At 46.1% G+C, this 20,303-nt stretch overlaps 1 protein-coding gene and 1 pseudogene across 1 annotated transcript; both read left to right on the top strand.

The window, feature by feature from the left end:
- Positions 1-2,708: 2,708 nt before the first annotated feature.
- On the top strand, positions 2,709-7,121 carry LOC125097407 (uncharacterized). The gene is given in 8 exon segments (XM_047724945.1): positions 2,709-3,132; positions 3,303-3,634; positions 3,637-3,852; positions 3,854-5,131; positions 5,133-5,706; positions 5,803-6,548; positions 6,746-6,850; positions 6,852-7,121. Coding segments are annotated over 8 exon segments (3,945 nt in total).
- A 514-nt stretch (positions 7,122-7,635) lies between these two features.
- On the top strand, positions 7,636-9,088 carry LOC125098202 (G2/mitotic-specific cyclin-B1-like; annotated as a pseudogene).
- Positions 9,089-20,303: the final 11,215 nt, after the last annotated feature.

Genomic DNA, 20,303 nt, shown 5'->3' on the forward strand with positions numbered 1-20,303 from the left:
GGGTGCCTGGTAGCTCGGTTGGTTAAGCATCTGACTCTTGGTTTTGGCTGAGGTCATGATCTCATGGGTTGTGAGACTGAGCTCAGTGTGGGCTCTGCGCTCTTCCAGGAGTCTGCCTGAAGAGTCTCTCCCTCTGCCCTTCCCCCTACTCGAGAGCCTGTGTGCATGCGTTCTTCCTCCCTCCCTCTCTCTAAAATAAATAAATCTTTTTTTTTTTTTTAAGATGCTTCAGGTTCATCTTGAATAATAAATAAATCTTTTTTTTTTTTTTTTAAGATGCTTCAGGTTCATCTTGAATATTTCCTATCCCAGTGCTAGGTGGGATCAACCGGTTCATCCAAGGAGCTAGAGTTCATTCCTGATTTGCATGTTTGTATCTAAAATCAACTCATTTGAAAGTGGTGACCGATGACACACCTGGGTGGCTCCGGTGATTAAGTGTCTGCCTTTGGCTCAGGTCGTGATCTCAGGGTCCTGGGATGGAGCCCTAAATCAGGTTCTCTGCTCATCAGGTGTCTATTTCTCCCTCTGTGCTCTCTCTCTCTCTCTCTCTCTCTCAAATAAATAGATAAGATCTTTAACTAAAAACAAACAACAGGGCGTGCTGAGGAGGCTTTCGAGCTGCGCTGGGTTGAGGTCCCCGGCTCATTGGTGACTCCCATGCTCTGCTTTGTGGAGGCCGAGAAAAATTAAGGCCATCCCACCTCAGGTTTAGCCTTAGCATAAGTACAGCCATCTTAGCTCTGGCAGCCATCTCAGACCCCTGTGCCCAAGGGCTGAACTTTCCCCTACTTTACTTTAGTTCTGAGGACCCCCCACCCTGCTTTAGTAACAAGAAGCCTCACCCTGCTTTAGTTCCAGAGACCCCCACCCTGCTTTAGTAATAGGAAGCCCCACCATGCTTTAGTAACAAGAACCTATAAATACCCCTGCCTTAACTAAGCTCAGGGCCCAAGTCCCTACTCCACTGTGTCGGGTGTACTTGGGCCCAAGCTTAAGCTTGTCGAATAAACCCTCGTGTGATTGCATCGGTGTTGACTCCTTGGTGGTCTCTTGGACGCGAAAACTTGGGTATAACATTTGGAAGTTCCACCGAGACCTGGGAGACTCCCAGGACCCCAACCCGGAGGGTCTTGCGCCAGCTGGTGAGTGGACTCGTTTTTATCTATTTGCACGCATACTTTGGGAGCTCCAATCTGCATTTTTACCCGTAGGAATTCCAACTTGTATCTGGGTCGACATTGGCTCAAGGGGACGCGTGGCGGGACATCAACCTGGGGTCTTGGGAGATGTCCCTTGCCGCTGCAGGGGGTTCGAGTCCCCCACCATTTCAGGGGGTTAGAGTCCCCCTAGGCGGTCACCAGGGGGTTTGTGGTCCCCCAAGGCAGCCAGGGGGTTCGAGTCCCCCTAGGCGGTCAGGCGTCTTGTTTTTGTTGTCAGTTGTGCTGTTTGTTCAATGTATGGGAATTTTGTCTGTTGTGCCGGTTGTTAAGTTTATGGGAATTTTTGGAAGAGGTGTCCCTTACCCCCGCCGGAGGACAAGATCCTCATCTGTGAGGAAAGCTGGCTGCCGTTGCGGTTGGATTCTCCCTTAACTTCCTTTCAGTTTTGTCTTCGCGGCCGCGCCGGATCGTTTGTCTGTGTGAGTGTGTTCTTGTTAATTGTTGTAAGTGTCTGTGCCTTGATGTGGACTGAAGGTGTGATGGGACAGACACAGACACTACCCCCCTGTCCCTGATGATTAACCACTTCTCCGACGTCAAGGAGAGAGCTCATAAGCTGAGCACAGACGTACGAAAGGGAAAGTTTCAGACTTTCTGCATGTCTGAGTGGCCAACTTTTAATGTAAAATGGCCCCAGGAGGGAACCTTTCAACTGCCTATTATCCTACAGGTTAAGGCCGTCACCTTCAGAGAAAAACCAAATACCAAATACCTTATATACTGGTCTGGTAAGACATGATAGAGAATCCTCCCTCCTGGCTTAAACCTTTTCTCCCTCCCAAAGCAGGACCTACACCCAAGATCCTGGCCCTGCGGAAACCAACTCCTAAGTCTAACAAGAAAGCGGAGTCTGAACCAAAGACTCTGCTTTACCCGGTCTTCCAGGACACTCCCATGGAGGACCTGATTTTTCCGCCTTCCTACCAGGTCTCCCCTCACAGCCCCCGTCTGCCCCTCCAGCAGAGGCATCAGGAGCTGTCGAGGGAGTGCCACCCCCCTCCCAGATGGAGGGGCCCCCATGCATGGGCCGGCGGCAGGGACATGTGGACGGACCCATCGAGCGGCCCCAGCCTCAAACCTGGGACCGGCCGATTCCACTGTCCTTCCCCTCCGCTCCATAGGACCCTCCCAATGAAACAGGGGGACAACCAATGTTATAGTGGCCATTCTCTACTAGTGATTTATACAATTGGAGAACTCAACATGCAAAGTTCTCCGATAATCCAAAAGCTCTGATTGGTCTTTTGGATACTGTTCTCACGTATCAGCCCACCTGGGATGACGGGCAGCAGCACCTGCAGGTTCTCTTTACCGCTGAGGAAAGAGCAAATCCAGATGGAAGCCCGGAAGTCCATCCTGGATGACGACTGACAGCCGGCTCAGAACCCCGATCTCATAAACGTAGCTTTCCCCTTGTCTCGCCCCGCTTGGGACTACAACTCGGCAGAAAGTAAGGAGAGGCTCCGGGTCTACCGCCAGACTCTAATGGCGGGTCTCAAGGCTGCAGCACACAAGCCCACCAATCTGGCCAAGGTATATGATGTAAGACAGGGTAAAGATGAGAGTCTGGCGGCATTCCTAGAAAGGGTCATAGAGGTGTTCAGACAGTACACCCCTATGAATCCAGAGGCCCCAGAGACCAAAGCTGCCATAGTTAGGGCTTTTGTTAACCAAGCTGCTCCAGACATGAAAAGGAAATTACAGAGGGTAGAAAGACTAGGAGAGAAGAGCCTACAGGATCTGCTAGTGGTGGCAGAAAGAGTGTACAATAACAGAGAGACCCTGGAGGAGCAACAGGCTAGGATAAGTGACCGTCAGACCCAGAACCTGGCTAAGATCCTACTGGCCATGACCACGGATGACCCACATGAAAAGCAGAGACGTCTCAAAAAGCTGGCTTCAGGAGAAGGTAAGAGGGACGGCCCCCACCGAGAACACCCCAAACTGAATAGAAACCAGTGTGCTTACTGCAGGAAAGAAGGCCACTGGGCAAGGGTCTGCCCCTGGTTAAAGGAATCCCCCGACAAAAGACCAAAGGCCTCCACTACTATCTTGGAGGTCGAAGAGTTAGATGACTAGGGGAAAGTCGGGGTTTGGCACCCCTCCCCAAACCCAGGGTAACCCTTAAAGTGGAGGGGCAACCAATTAAATTCCTAGTAGACACCGGGGCACAGCACTCTGTCTTGCTACAACCTCAAGGGAAGTTGGCAAATAAGACCTCATGGGTACAGGGGGCCACAGGCACTAAACAATATTCATGGACTACCCGAAGAACAGTGGATCTTGGCGTGGGCCCGGTAACCCACTCCTTCATGGTCATTTCTGAGTGCTCCTACCCCCTTTTAGGCCGGGACCTACTCACCAAGATGGGAGCCCAAATTATTTCCACCCTTAAGGGGCCAAGGTCCTGGATAAAGAGGGACACCCGATCCAGGTGCTTGTCTTGAACCTGGAGGACGAATATCGTCTTCACCAAATACCCCCGGAACCAATGACCAACATTGACCACTGGTTGCAGGAGTTTCCCCAAGCATGGGCAGAAAACGGGGGAATGGGATTGGCCCAACATCGGCCAGAGATATACATTGAATTAAAGCCAGGAGCAGAACCAGTCAGAGTCCACCAATACCCCTATGCCTCTCACAGCACGGACAGGGATCACCCCACACATCCGGCGACTGCTAGACTCAGGCATACTGCGGCCTTGTCAGTCGGCATGGAACACTCCCCTGCTGCCGATACGAAAGCCACACCCTAATGATTATAGACTGGTCCAGGACTTGAGGGACGTTAACCGACTGGTGATGGACATGCACCCTACAGTCCCAAACCCCTACACCCTCCTCTCCATCTTGTCCCCAGACAAGACTTGGTATACAGTGCTAGACCTAAAGGATGCCTTTTTCAGCTTGCCCTTGGCCCCAAAGAGCCAAGACCTCTTCGCTTTTGAATGGGCAGACCCGGAGAAGGGCATCCATGGCCAACTCACCTGGACTCGACTACTGCAAGGATTCAAGAATTCGCCCACCATCTTCAATGAGGCACTGCATGAAGACTTAGGTGAGTTCCGTGCCAAACACCCTAGTCTGACTCTATTACAGTACGTAGATGATATCCTGTTGACAGCAGAAGACCAGGAAACATGCCTACAACACACCAAGGACTTGCTCCGAATGATAGCAACTCTGGGATACCAGGCTTCAGCTAAGAAGGCCCAGATCTGCAGAATGGAGGTGAGCTACCTGGGGTACAAATTAAAAGATGGACAAAGATGGTTAACGGATGCACGGAAGGAGACTGTCATGAGAATCCCACAGCCTCGAAACATCCGCCAGGTACGTGAATTCCTAGGGTCGGCTGGGTTCTGCTGATTGTGGATCCCAGGTTTCGCTGACATAGCTAAGCCCCTCTACGAGGCCATGAGACAAAAACAGGACTTTGTATGGACTGAGGCCATGGACAAAGCCTTCAATGACCTTAAACAAGCCTTGCTTTCGGCCCCAGCACTCGGGCTGCCTGATCTGACTAAGCCCTTCCATCTTTACGTGGATGAAAAGGAAGGGGTGGCAAAGGGAGTCCTAATTCAATACATGGGCCCCTGGAAGAGACCGGTGGCATAACTCTCAAAGAAATTAGGTGCCGTGGCCGCTGGATGGCCTCCATGTTTAAAAATTACTGCTGCAGTGGCCACCATGATTAAAGATGCAGATAAGCTGACTATGGGGCAGGAACTATACGTCACTACCCCACATGCCATTGAAGGGGTACTCAAACAACCCCTGGACCAATGGATCAGCAATGACCGCTTGACCCATTATCAGAGCTTGCTTTTGAACCCTACCAGAATTTTGTTCCAGGTGCCAACAGCCCTAAACCCAGCGACACTGCTCCCTAACCCTGACAGCACACCACCCCCCCCCCCCCCCACATGACTGCCAAGAAATCCTGGCTCAGGTGCACGGAGTCAGAGCCGATCTCCAGGACCAACCGCTGCCGAATGCTGGTGACACCTGGTATACAGACGGCAGTAGCTTTGTCTGGGAAGGAATCAGGTATGCGGGGGCAGCTGTGACCACAGAGACAGAGACTGTCTGGGCGGAACCGTTGGCGGCTGGGACTTCTGCCCAACGTGCAGAACTGATTGCGCTAACCAAGGCGCTAACAATGGGAGCAGGCAAGCGGATAAGCATCTTTACTGAGAGCAGCTATGCCTTTGCCACAGCCCACATCCACGGAGCCATTTATAGAGAAAGAAGGCTCTTAACAGCAGAAGGAAAGACTATTAAAAACAAGGCAGAAATCCTCGAGCCCCTAAGGGCCCTCTGGCTGCCTAAGGCACTGGCCATTATCCATTGTCTAGGACATCAAAAAGCAGACACACCTGTGGCCAGAGGAAACAGGCTGGCCAACTTAAAGGCAAAAGAGGCAGCTCTTTCAGTGGACCATGTCTTAGTGACCACACTGCCCCATCCGGAAGCACCGAGCTTGCCAGACAACCCCAACTACGCTGACGCAGACTTACAATGGATTAGGCGTCTGCCCAGAACACAATGCCTACATGGTTGGTGGAGAGCTGCAGATAGCAGCATAATCCTACCAGAGGAACTGGGACGGCGACTCCTATCCAAAATGCACAGGAGTACATACATGGGAACAAAAATAATAGAAGACTTGGTGCGACATGCAAAGATCACTATCAAAGATTGCCAATCAAAGATCAAACAGATTGTGACAAGCTACCACGCATGCCAATTAACTAATGCCACCGCCCATGGATCTAACCCAGGCACCCGGCTCCAGGGGGACCACCCAGGAGCCTACTGGGAAGTGGACTTCACCGAGATAAAACCTGGAAAATACGGATACAGGTATTTACTGGTATTTGTAGATACTTTTTCAGGATGGACAGAGGCATTTCCCACCAAACATGAAACTGCACAGACCGTGACCAAGAAACTGCTGGAAGACATCTTACCGAGGTATGGTTTTCCTGTTAAGATTGGATCAGACAATGGACCAGGATTCATCTCTAAGGTAACACAGGGAGTGGCACTAGTACTTGGGGCAGATTGGAAATTACATTGCGCATATAGGCCCCAAAGCTCAGGACAGGTAGAGAGGATGAACAGAACATTAAAAGAGACCTTGACTAAATTAGCCTTGGAGACTGGTGGGGATTGGGTGACTCTCCTCCCCTTCGCCCTATATAGGGTGCGAAACTCCCCATATAAGATGGGACTTACCCCTTATGAGATCATGTTCGGTATTCCTCCACCTATTATCCCCAATTTAAAATCTGTGGTGCTGGGGTGCTTGGGTGGCTCAGTGGGTTGAGCCTCTGCCTTCCGCTCAGGTCATGATCCCAGGGTCCTGGGATCGAGCCCCGCATCGGGCTTTCCGCTCAGTGGGGAGCCTGCTTCCTCCTCTCTCTCTGCCTGCCTCTCTGCCTACTCGTGATCTCTCTCTGTCAATAAATAAATAAATAAAATCTTTAAAAAAAAAAATCTGTGGTGCTTGCTGAGTTTGATGATCACCAACTCCTTTTCTCCCTCCAAATGTTACAACGAACCCATGAATAGATGTGGCCTAAGCTGAGGACCCTCTACAAGACTGGGCCACCCCCCAGGCCCCCATCGATATCAGCCGGGTGACTGGGTGTATGTCCAGAGATACCAACACCAGACACTTCAACCACGCTGGAAGGGACCCTACATCATAATCCTGACCACTCCCACCGCTCTCAAGTTCAACGGGATTACTCCCTGGGTCCACTACACCCACGTCCGGCCAGCTGACCCACACGGCGTTCTCAAGGACTTCGCACCAGAATGGAAAAGTCAGCCCAACAAAGACAATCCCCTAAAGCTAAGACTGCGCCATTCTCACTTGCCCCACTAATGTTGCTTACCTTTGTCAAAGACGGAGTCAGTACAGTTCAGCTCATGATACTCAAACAGCAATACCAACCACCGGACCTTGTTGCTGAGATCAGCCTGGACCCATGATTGGGTCCTTCCTTAGGTTCCTCTGAGAGGGGAAAATGTGGAGGCCGAGAAAAATTAAGGCCATCCCACCTCAGGTTTAGCCTTAGCATAAGTACAGCCATCTTAGCTTCTGGCAACCATCTCAGACCCCTGTGCCCAAGGGCTGAACTTTCCCCTACTTTACTTTAGTTCTAAGGATCCCCACCCTGCTTTAGTAACAGGAACCCATAAATACCCCTGCCTTAACTAAGCTCAGGTTCCAAGTCCCTACTCTGCTGTGTCGGGTGTACTTGGTCCCAAGCTTAAGCTTGTCGAATAAACCCTCGTGTGATTGCATCGGTGTCGACTCCTTGGTGGTCTCTCAGACGTGAAAACTCGGGTATAACATGCTTCTCCCCACTGAGCTGCTGCCTGGTGAAGAAGAAGCCATGGCGCTCCGGGTCACCAGGAACACAAAAGTTATTGTTGGGGAAAATACGGCAAAGATCAGCATGGCAGGCCAAAGTGCATGCCTCTGGCCATGACTGCAGCCTCCAAGCCCGGGCTGAGGCCAAAACAGCCCTCGGAGACATTGGTAACAAAGGCAGCGAACAAACACAGGCCAAATTGCCTCTGAAAAAGGAAGCAAAAACTTTGGTTCCTGGAAAAGTTATTGCTAAAAAAAATACCTAAATCTCTGGAGAAGGCACCCGAGCCTGTGCCAGAACCTGAGCCCGTTAAAGAAGAAAAACCTTCACCTGAGCTTATTTTGGTTTCTACTCCCTCTCCAAGCCCAATGGAAACATCTGGATGTGCCCCTGCAGAAGAATACCAGGGCACCTGGGTGGCTCAGTGGGTTAAAGCCTCTGCCTTAGGCTCAGGTCATGATCCCGGGGTCCTGGGATCGAGCCCCGAAACAGGCTCTCTGCTCGGCAGGGATCCTACTTCCTGCTCTCTCTGTCTGCCTCTCTGCCTACTTGTGATCTCTCGCTCTGTCAAATAAATAAATAAAATCTTAAAAAAAAAAAAAAAGAATACCTGTGTCAGGTGTTCTCTGATGTAGTTCTTGCAGTGAATGATGTGAGTGCCGAAGATGGAGCTGATCCAAATCTTTATAGCGAGTATGTGAAAGATATTTATGCTCATCTGAGACAACCTGAGGAAGAGCAAGCCATCAGATCACAATACCTACCGGGTCACAAAGTCACTGGAAACATGAGAGCTTTCCTTATTGACTGGGTAGTACAGGTTCAGATGAAATTCAGGTTCCTTCAGGAGACCATGTACATGACCGTTTCCATTATTGATCGGTTCATGCAGAATAATCGTGTGCCCAAGAAGATGCTGCAGCTGGTTGGTGTCCCTGCCATGATTATTGCAAGCAAGTATGAAGAAATGTACCCTCCCCGAAACTGGTGACTTTGCCTTCGTGACTGACAACACTTAACACTAAGCACCAAATCAGACAGATGGAAATGAAGACTCTAAGATCTTTAAATTTTGGTCTGGGCCGCCCGCTACCCTTGCATCTAAGCTCAGAGAGGTTGATGTTGAGCAACATCCTTTGGCCAAATCCCTGATGGAGCTAACTGTGTTGGGCCATGATACGGGGCACTTTCTTCCTTCTCAGATGGCAGCAGGAGCTTTTCGCTTAGCACTGAAAATTCTCAATAACAGTGATGGACACCAACTCTACAGCATTATCTATTACACCCTGAAGAGTCCTTTCTAAGTGTTATACAACACCTGGCTAAGAAGATAGTCATGGTGAATGGTGGGCTTACAAAGCACATGACCATCAAGAACAAGTATGCCACATGTAAGCACACGAAGGTTGGCACTCTGCCACAGCTAAATTCTGCACTAGTTCAAGATTTAGTCAAGGCTGTGGCAAAGGTGTAACTTGTAAACATGCCTTGGAGTACTATAATAACTGCAAATGAAATTGACACCGTGGGCCATCTGTACATACTATATGTTACCTTTACTGACTTTCAATAAAGTTTGTAGTCCTTTTTACTTATACCTTAAGAAAACAAACAAATAAAACAACAACAACAAAAAAGGGCACCCGGGTAGCTCAGTTGGTTGGGCAGCTGCCTTCGGGTCAGGTCATGATCTCAGGGTCCTGGGATCAAGTCCCACATCGGGCTCCTCACTCAGCAGGGAGTCTGCTTCTCCTTCTCCCTCTGCCTTCTGTTCCCCCTGCTTGTACTCTCTCTCTCTCTCTCTGTATCAAATAAATAAATAAAATCTTGAAAAACAAAAAAAAGAAAGTGCTGAGGGAGGCTGGGAGTAGAATGAATGGACTCCACTTCTTGATTCGACTATTTTACCATGCTTAACCCCAAGAAAAGTTTGACACCTATATTAGTTTCCAAATATAGCTGTAACATGTAGTATTTCCTGTTAATGCTGTAACAAATGACCATAAACTTAACATGAACTCTGTGGCTTGAAATAACACAAATTAATTATTATTATTATTATTATTATTATTATTATTTTAAGTAATCTCTACAGCCAGCGTGGAGCTCGAACTCACAACCCTGAGGTCAAGAGTCACATGCCTTGCCAACTGAGCCAGCCAGGTACCCCACAAATTCATTATCTTACAGTCCTGGAGGTCAGAAGTCTAAAAATGGCCTTATGGTGCCAAAATCAAATGCCGACAGGGCTTCACTCCTTCTGAAAACTCATTGGAAAATCAGTCCCTGACCTGTTTTAGCTTTTAGGGGCAATCCACATTCCTTGCCTCATGGCCTCCACAGTGGCATAACAACAACCACTACAACCTTTAAACTATTCTTATTTTATAGTAAATTTTTTTTATTTTTAAAATTTTTTATTTTTTTATTAACATATAATGCATTATTAGCCCCAGGGGTACAGGTCTGTGGATCGCCAGGTTTACACATTTCACAGCACTCACCATAGCACATACCTTCCCCAATGTCCATCACCCAACACCACCCCACAACCCTCAGTTTGTTGTATGAGATTAAGAGTCTCTTACGGTTTCTCTCCCTCCCGATCCCATCTTGTTTCATTTATTCCTTTCCTACCCCCCTAAACTATTCTTATTTTAAAACCTTTCATTTAGGGACGCCTGGGTGGCTCAGTTGGTTAAGCCACTGCCTTCGGTTCAGGTCATGATCCCGGCGTCCTGGGATCGAGTCCCACATCAGGCTCCTTGTTCTGTGGGGAGCCTGCTTCTCCCTCTGCTTCTGCCTGCCACTCTGTCTGCCTGTGCTCGCTCTCTCTCTCTCTCTCTCTGACAAATAAATAAATAAAATCTTAAAAAAAAAAAAAAAAAAACCTTTCATTTAATCACACTTACCAAACCCCTTCTGCCATGTGAGGCGACGTACTCGCAGGTTCCAGGGGTTAGAACATGAACATCTTTGGACGGTCATTCGTTATTCCATCTACCACAAACCCCTACGATGAAAAAGTGACATCTGCTGACAAATCACAGTCTTACCTATTTTCTTTATACTACACAGGACATTCTGAATCTAAACATTTTGACAGCCTCAGACAATCATTTCTCCCTTTCTCAAAAGAAGATAATAAGAAAATTCTCTAATAAGCCCTTTTAAGCAACTTATGTCAACTTTCTGGTATTTTGCCCATAAAAATGAGCAAAATTTTCCTCACTAATTTTAGAGCTATTATTCCTAGGAGCAATTTGGAACATGTGGGTTAAATAGTCCATGTAGTTGATTTCCTAGCCTTTATCCAGGTTCACAGGGCCATAATGGCTCTCATAACCTGTTCCTTTTCTGTGCTTTTCCATCCTGACAGTATAAGGCCCATCAGTCAATTATGTCAATCAGAGACTCTCCAACTCTGTGTCCCATAAGGTGCGCCCACCGTATTAGACTTAAAGTTAAATAATTTGGACTTTTTCCAAATAGGAACAAAAGTTACAGTGATGAATAGATTATTATATATTTCAAAAATGTTCCCCATTCATCTTCCTTAACACTGGTGCCTCCTACTGCTTGCCTGTCAGCACATGCTAGCTCACAACAAAAGGAATGAACAGGAAGCCAATTAAAATTAATAGAGGGGTGCCTGGGTGGCTCAGTGGGTTAAAGCCTCTGCCTTCGGCTCAGGTCATGATCCCAGGGTCCTGGGATCGAGCCCCACATCGGGCTCTCTGCTCTGCAGGGAGCCTGCTTCCTCCTCTCTCTCTCTGCCTGCCTCTCTGCTTACTTGTGATCTCTGTCTGTCAAATAAATAAAATCTTTAAAATAAAATAAAATAAAATAAAGTTAATAGAAAAAGTCAGAGATAAGAATAACAGATCATGGGGCGCCTGGGTGGCTCAGTGGGTTAAAGCCACTGCCTTCGGCTCAGGTCATGATCCCAGGGTCCTAGCATCGAGCCCCATGTCGGGCTTCCTGCTCAGCAGGGAGCCTGCTTCCTCCTCTCTCTCTGCCTGCCTCTCTGCCTACTTGTGATCTCTGCCTGTCAAATAAATAAATAAAATCTTAAAAAAAAAAAAGAATAACAGATCATGCCTGGTTCGACAGCTCATGGAGCTCTTCTGTAATTGTATGTTCCATACATCGAACAGAGGAACATTTTGCTAACCAAATGCCTTATCACTGTAAGGGCCTACTTAGACAGAGTGAGCCATTTTGTTGTTTATGCAGTAAACTTAGATTGAACCTGCCCCTTCTCCCAAGAGGAAAGCGCTTAGAAACAGAATTGGTGAAATACGGCCAAATAGCCCCCGATAACAGAATCCAGATTCAAGGACGTGTCCGGCCAGATGGAAACGTCCAATCAAGGGAAAGCGCACGTATTACCTCCCTACCCACCAAGGACGTGTCCGGCCAGGTGGAGACGGCCAATCAAGTAAAAGCGCAGGTATTACCCGCCAGAGAGCGTGAGCCCCCCCCCTTTGGGGCACCAGACAAAGGCGCCAATTCTAGACAAGGTCATTGGCTGAATTAGATGACTATCATGGGGTAGAATGTAATTCAATTGGCCACCTGTGTGTGGCCAGGCTCAACCACATGGCCTTTACTCTATAAAAGTTAATCTGCAAGACTGGGAGGGGTCGCCTCTTTGCAAGAGACGGCCCTGGCCAGTCAGTTTGATTCTCGATGCTTGTCGCGAAATAAAGCTTTCCTTGACCTTTGCTTTGTATCAGTCTCATCCTTTTGTCTACGGACCCTTTTAATCACATCAAGGACTCTAGATGTAAAGGATAAATATCTTTTGCTAAATTATGATGGACCCTACCACTATTTCTTCATTGCATTGCAGAATCTTAACAAAAGCATACCATTTTGTCTTGTAAAAGACTAATTTAATCCAGGACGGGCAAGAATATGGGCTATAGAGCTCAGTAAATCTGAGTGTCAACATCTTCCTAGCTGCATGACTGTGAAAACATTCCTTAACTGAACAATTTGAGTTAGTTAAGAATTATATTTGGTTGCTTGTAGGTCATAAAGCCGCTGAAATGTGAAAGAGGCTGGTTTCTCCCTCAAAATAAGGAAGTGCAGGGTTAGGTGGTTCAGGAGGGGGATGGTGGCTCCCTGATCATTACATTTCTAGGTTCTTCCTTTTGGCATGCCGCCATCATCTTTAGCATGTTCTAGGTCACTCATGGTCTAATATGGCTTTTGAAGCTCTGGTCACCGGATCTGCTTTCCAAAAAGTGGGAAGGACGAAAGGCAGAAGGACAACAAACGCTTTCCTGGAAGCCCCCCACAGTGACTTCTGTGTGCATCTCATTGGTGGCTCCCATCTGCAGGGTAAATGCGAAATGTAGTTTCTGCTCTGCACACGCTGCTCGGAATTTGGAAGGAAAGAGTCATATTAGATCGTGTGTAGAGAGCCCTAAACCATTCCCAGTGTCCATGATTCCGAACTTCTTCTAGTAATGGATTTCCCACCATACCTCTCTACCACTAGTTTCCCCTTGGCATGTGGCCACTGAGTAGAGGTTATATTTTTCAGCCCCTCCAGCAGTCAGTTGTGGCCGTGTGACTATGATCTTTCTGGACAGCAGGACACACACTGAAGGCTTTGTGTGGACTCTCCTTAAAGGAACTGCCTGTCCTTCATCCTTTCCTTCTCCTTCCCACAGGCTGGGGCGTGCGTGTGTAGTGGCGAGCCAGCTTTTACCAAATAGGTGAGGACAGAACCCTGGATGATTCAACGGTGGAGAAACGAGATGGAAGGTCCGGGGTCCCTGGATAACTGAGGGAAGCGGAGACGCCCGCCCTCCTGGACTTTCTGCCTGTCTCTGTTGTGTTCTGTGAGAGAGAAATAAACCTGTAGCTTGTTCAAACCACTGTATTTTGTTGTCTCTTTGTTACAAGTTAGCCTGTATCCTAAGGAATACAGGCCATCTTTCTACACCTCAATTTATTTTTCTGTAAAATGCCAATGGCATTATGTACTCCACTGGGTTATAGAACAAGAATTTAAAATAATATAAAGGGGCACCTGCGTGGCTCAGTCGGTTAAGCGGCTGCCTTCTGCTTAGGTCATGATCCCAGGGTCCTGGGATCGAGCCCCACAGGGAGCTTCCTGCTCAGTGGGGGGCCTGCTTCTCTCTCTCCCTCTGCCTGCTGCTCTGTCTACTTGTGTTCTCTCTCTCTCTGCCAAAAAAATAAATAAAATCTTTTAAAAAAAATAATATAAGGAAGGCACCTGGCAGGGCTTTTAGAAGTAAGGGTTATTAGCATAGGTTTCATGAGAGGATTCTGAGGAGCTGCGGATAGCACTTGGAGGAAATCGGCAGCTTTGCTTCCCCATCAGTCTAATTGGGAACTATTCTGTGTGATTGGATTCTTGATTTAGCAACAAAAGCATAAGAACCATAAATGTCTTGGATTTTTTTTTTAAGATTTTATTTATTTATTTGACAGACAGAGATCACAAGTAGGCAAAGAGGCAGGCAGAGAGAGAGAGGAGGACGCAGGCTCCCTGCGGAGCAGAGAGCCCGATGTGGGGCTCGATCCCCCCAGCACGCTGGGATCATGACCTGAGCCGAAGGCAGAGGCTTTAACCCACTGAGCCACCCAGGCGCCCCGAATGTCTTGGATTTAAATGCAAGGATGCTAGTTAGAATGTTTAGAAAATACTTCCTGATGCATTTTTCTCTTCTTAATAATTTAGATTATTTCCCTGCCTGGGGTAAGTCCTGGCACAGGGAAGTCCAGAACACAGAGATGCTGGATCTCAGTAGTAGACATCAGAACAGTTCTGCAAAAGATAAGGTAGGACCAGCTTTTCCTCAGCGGGCTTGAATAGTGGGATCAGGGAAGGTCACAGGATAGTGTGGGGTTCCTCCCCTGCTGTCATGAGTGGGGGGGGAGGGGGGGCGGGGAACAGCCAGCAGGGAGTATAATTCTGAATTGACTAAATTCAATTTGAACTCATAGAGACATAAACATAATTAAAAGGTTTTTTTTCCCATGCTATTAGCAGAAGTAGAGGCTTGAGTCTAAGACAGAATTAGTTGTAGAAAATAATGAACATTGTATTCTTTTTCACATCTGAGTCACAGTATGCAAATTTCTATCCTGCCGCATGATACTTGCAAGGTCGGTACCAAAAAAGCACAAGTATAGTCAATTTCATTTATGAACAGAGATTCCATAATCTTAAATAAAACACTGACAAATTTAATCCATTAGGACAGTAAAAAGAATAATACATCACATCCAAGTAGCATTTAGCTCACAAATGCATGTGTTAATAGGATTTTAAATTGGAAGTTTCAGCCAGAAACCCTAAGGCAATAGATGTTAGATAACAAAGTTGTCAGCAGGCCATCTTGTAGGAGTCTCAAAGCAAATGGTCAAAAATGAGTTGCACATTTTCAGCTCCCTCACCCTCAGGGTATAAAGGTTGCTGTAAAACTTTGTGAAGAGGACTTTTCTGAAGAGAGCTAGGCTTTATCTCTCCTTCCCTCACAGGGAGCAGGGCTAGGGGATCCTTTCCCCTTCTCAAGTCAGGAGGGAACCATTTCAATGGGACTACCTGGAGACCTTGATCTATAACTCCTCCAGGTAGTAGGTCAGTGTCTGCCTTGTGTCTGCAATATGGGAAGAGCGGAGATGGGCTGGCTGGCTGTTCAGACCACCCGGGAGGAGGGGAAATGATTATGTCAAGAGGTCTACATTCCAAGAGTTAGGGTGGAAGATTTCTTTGGAAGGAGAGCTGGCTTAACCCCTGTTAAATCTTGCCCAAGAGAATGGCTTGGAAGAGTCATGGGACACCAACAGAAAAAGCCATGATGGGGTTCCTGGGTGGCTCAGTGGGTTAAAGCCTCTGCCTTCGGCTCAGGTCATGATCTTGGGGTCTTGGAATCGAGTCCTGCATCGGGCTCTCTGCTCAGTGGGGAGGCTGCTTCCCCTCCTCTCTCTCTGCCTGCCTCTCTGCCTACTTGCGATCTCTGTCTGTCAAATAAATAAATAAAATCCTTAAAAAAAAAAAAAAAAGACAGAGCCATGATGAAGAGGGCCACCACAAGAGCTGAGATGGGAGAAGCCAATGGAAGAAAATGGTATTGCCTGCACTGTGGCAAGCACAACAGAAGGTATCTACTGGGGACCTCTGCACAACCTGGAAACATAGCCGAGAAGGAAAGGGTCGGTTTGACTATTTGCCAGTCCCGAAGAACTTGAAACTATTTAATGAAAGTGTTTCTTTCCCAAACCTGAGAGAAAGTTCTTACTTGACTGTTCCAAAACTGAGAGAGCCACCTGGAAAAGGAGGTGATAACCTAGACAGGAAAAGAGAGCAGAACCGTGCCCCTCCTTTCCTCCCTCAGGTCCTGTTTTAAGTGTTCATGTAGAAAGTCCAAGTTAGAGGAGAGGAGTTTTGCCTTTAATAAAGTTTGGCATTTTGATTATTATCTGGAACTGGGCATTCCCATGCCTGAAGTAACACTGTCATTTATTGTGACCATGGGATCTTCTTATTATCTAAGAGTCATGTGAATGCCCGAGATTCATCAGGACCAGCGTGGAAAGCTTCCCCAATGAATCAATTTTAAAGGCAGATTGTGAGTGAGATCCAAAATGCATGGAATATTTAAAAATTGGTACATTGGGTCCCATCAACATTTAAAAATTTGGTGGTGTATCCACACAATGGAATGCTTATCAGCCATAAAAAGGTATGCACTCGTGATACGTATGATAACATGGATGAATCTTACAAACATTATGCTCAGCAAGAAAAGCCAGAGACAAAAGAATACATACTATATGATTTTATTAATATGATAGTCTAGAAAAGGGAATACTAACCTGCAGCGACGGGTAGCAGATTAGTGATTGCCTGGGGCCGTGATGCTCCTTGCAGCATTATTCATAAGAACCCCAAAATGGAAAAAACCCAAATGTCCATCAACTGATGCATAGATAAATAAAATGTGGTATTTTGGGGTTATAAAAAGGAATGAAATACTGATACATTCTACAACTTGGATGACTCTTGAAACATGCTGCTAAGTAAAAGCAGTTGGACACAAAGTATGTTGGACACATGTATGATCCCAGTTATATGAACTGTCCAGAATAGGCAAATCTATAGAGAAGGAAGGTAAATTAATAGTTGTCTAGGACTGGGAGAAGGACTGGAGTGAAAAGGGGATGAGGTTTCTTCTGGGGATGATGACAATTTCCCCAAATTGTGTGATGATTGTACTACTCTGTGAATATATTAAAAACCATTGACTTGTGCATTTAATTTATTTTTTAATTAAATTTTTAATTAAATTTATTTTTAATTTTAAATTAAATTTAAATTTAAGTTAAATTAGATTTAAATAATTAATTTTAAATATCAAAATTTTTTTTAAGATTTTATTTTTAAGTAATCTCTATACCCAACATGGCTTGAACTCACAAACCTGAGATCAAGAGTTGCATGCTTTACTGACTGAGCCAGCCTGGCATACAAAAAACATACATTTTTGATTAATTAAAAACCTAAATGTAAAAAAATGCTATGAAATTATTAGAAAACAAATTATAGAAAAATGTTCTTGGCCTTAGGAGTAAGGAAAATCTTGGTGAGGGAGATTCAAATAGAAAAAAAACCTTCAAAGAGAAGTGATACATTGACTATATCACTAGTAAAAACTTCTGTAAAACAATAGATACCATAAGTAAAGCTAAAGGCAGCACACTGAGAAAAAAATATTTGTAGTATATTTGTTAGGAAATTAAGACTCATTGTGTATAAGGAACTCCTATATTTAATAAACAAACAAGAAAATAGGATACCAACAATTTACAAATGGAAAAACACAAATGGCCAATATACATGTTAAAACACACATTTGACCGAGTCTTCCAGGAATCAGGGAAATTTAATTTAAAATAAATTTCAAGGGCACCCAGCTGGCTCCATTAAAAGAGCATGAGCTCAGGGTTGTGAATTCGAGCCGCATGTTGGGTGTAAAGATTATTTAAAAGCAAAATCTTTTTAAAAAATTTTCACCTATTAGGGGCACTTGGGTGGCTCAGTGGGTTAAAGGCTATGCCTTCAGCTCAGGTCATGGTCCCAGGGTCCTGGGATAGAGCCCCACATTGGGCTCCCTGCTCGGCAGGGAGCCTGCTTCCCCCCCAACCCCCAAAGCCTGCCTCTCTGCCCACTTGTAATCTCCATCTGTCAAATAAAGAAATAAATAAAAAATCTTAAAAAAAAAGAAATATAAGATATTAAAATTAGATTGCCACTAGGGCCCTATCTTTAAAAAAAAATTCACCTATTAGATCAGAATTTAAGATTGTTAATATTAAGTGTTAGAAAGGATGTGAAAAGCATTCACAAAGTTAAAATGCCTAATCTTCATAGAGACTGCTGATAGGAATGTAAATTGGCACAGCCACTTACTTGGGAGGCCAAGTGGCAGACCTCCCTGAAATTTTAAATGTGTGTATACTATGACCTGGGAGCTCCGTCTCTCAGCATCTACCATAGTGAAGCATTTACAAGTGCACAAACTGGGGGCACCTGGGTGGCTCAGTTGGTTAAGCATCTGCCTTTGGCTCAGGTCATGATCTCAATGTCCTGGGATGGAGCCCCAGGTGTGGCTCCCCAGTCATCGGTCATCACGGAGTCTGCTTGTCCCTCTCTCCCTCCCCATCCCCATCTCTCCCACTGCCCCTCTCTGGTTTGTACTTTCTCTGTTTCTCAAATAAATGAATAACAACTTTATTTATTTGTTTTTAAAGATTTTATTTATTTGACAGAGAAAGAGATAGCGAGGGAGGGAACACAAGGAGGGGGAGTGGGAGAGGGAGAAGCAGGCTTCTGGCTGAGAAAGAAGCCTGACTCGGGACTCAATCCCAGGACCCTGGGATCATGACCGGAGCTAAAGGCACAGGCTTACGGACTGAGCCACCCAGGTGCCACGAATAAAATCTTTAAAACAAAACAAAACAGGGGCACGTGGGTGGCTAAGTTGGTTAAGCCTCTGCCTTCGGCTTGGGTCATGATCTCAGGGTCTATAGAATCAAGTCCTACATGGGGCTCCTTGCTCAGCAGGAAGACTGCTTCTCCCTCTCCTTCTGCTCCTCTCTGCTTGTGCAATCTTTCTCTCTCTCAAATAAATTAAATCTTAAAAAAAAAACAAGTGGACAAGCTGCTCACATAAAAATGTTCATTGCAGCATTGCTTATCATAGGACAAACTGGGAAAAAATTTAAAGGTCTTAAGTTTTATCGGAAGTGGATTGCCTATGCACAATTTTAAAGAAAAGGTTGATTTTGCAGAGAATGACTTCCAGAATTTTTTTTTGGTGACAAAACAAAGTTGCTGACCAATAGGGTTGGTATGATATCATTTAGTAAAAATAACCTCACACAAAACAATGTTATCTGCAATGTGTATATTTAAAACATAAGAGTAAGGGCTGAGATCCTATCAAACTGAAAATAATAACCAATAATGGTATATTATTGAGTGCTTTCTACAAAACAACAACAACAAAACTGCTCTGAGCCCTTTGAAAGATTTTCCTCATTTAATCCTTACAATGACCCTCTAAGATATGTACCACTATCTTCTTCATGATGGTGAACTGAAGCTGAGAGAGGTTAAATGACTTTTCAAGTCATGAGTAAGTTGCAGAATCAAGATTTGAATTTGTAAATAATGTCTCTTATATGTAGAATCTAAAGTAGTCAAACTCATAGAAGAGAGTAGTCCGGTGGTTAGCGGGGCTGGGGGGAGAGGGAAACTGGAAGGTGATGGTCACAGAACACAAAGTTTCAGTTATGCAAGATATGTAAGTTCTGAAAATCTGTTCTACAGCATAGTGCCGATAGCTAGCACTATTTTATTTTTTTTTAAGATTTTTTAAAAAATTTATTTGACAGATCACAAGTAGGCAGAGAGGCAGGTGGAAAGAGAGGAGGAAGCAGGCCCCCCTCGGAGCAGAGCCGGATGCAGGGCTTGATCCCAGGACCCTGAGATCACGACCCGAGCCAAAGGCAGAGGCTTTAACCTACTGAGCCACCCAGGCGCCCCTTTATTTTATTTTTAAAAGACTGATTGATTGATTTGAGAGAGAGAGCAGAGGGGCAGAGGGAGAGGGAGAAGGAGAGAAGCAGACTTCCTGAGCGTGGAGCCTTACATGGGACTCAGTCCTGGGGACCCAGAGATCATGGGGTCCTGGGGACCTCAGAGAACCACACCAAGAATTGATTGCTTAACCTCCTGAGCCACCCAGGCACCCCACCATATTGTATTTTACACTTAAATTTTGCTAAGAGGGGCCACCTGGGTGGCTCAGTCATTAAGCATCTACCTTCGTTCAGATCAGGTCATGATCCCGGGGTCCTAGGTGCGAGCCCTGCATCGGGCTCCCTGCTGGGTAGGGAGCCTGCTTCTCCCTCTCCCACTCCCCCTGCTTGTATTCCCTCTCTTGCCGTCTCTCTCTCTCTTTCTCTGTCAAATAAATAAATAAAATCTTTTAAAGATTTTTTTTTTTAATTTGACAGATCACAAGCAGGCAGAGAGGCAGGCAGAGAGAGAGGAGGAAGCAGGCTCCCTGCTGAGCAGAGAGCCCGATGCGGGGCTCGATCCCAGGACTCTGAGATCATGACCTGAGCCGAAGGCAGTG

Source organism: Lutra lutra, chromosome 4 (assembly GCF_902655055.1).
Source record: "Lutra lutra chromosome 4, mLutLut1.2, whole genome shotgun sequence".
In the NCBI taxonomy this organism is placed as follows: Eukaryota; Metazoa; Chordata; class Mammalia; order Carnivora; family Mustelidae; genus Lutra; species Lutra lutra.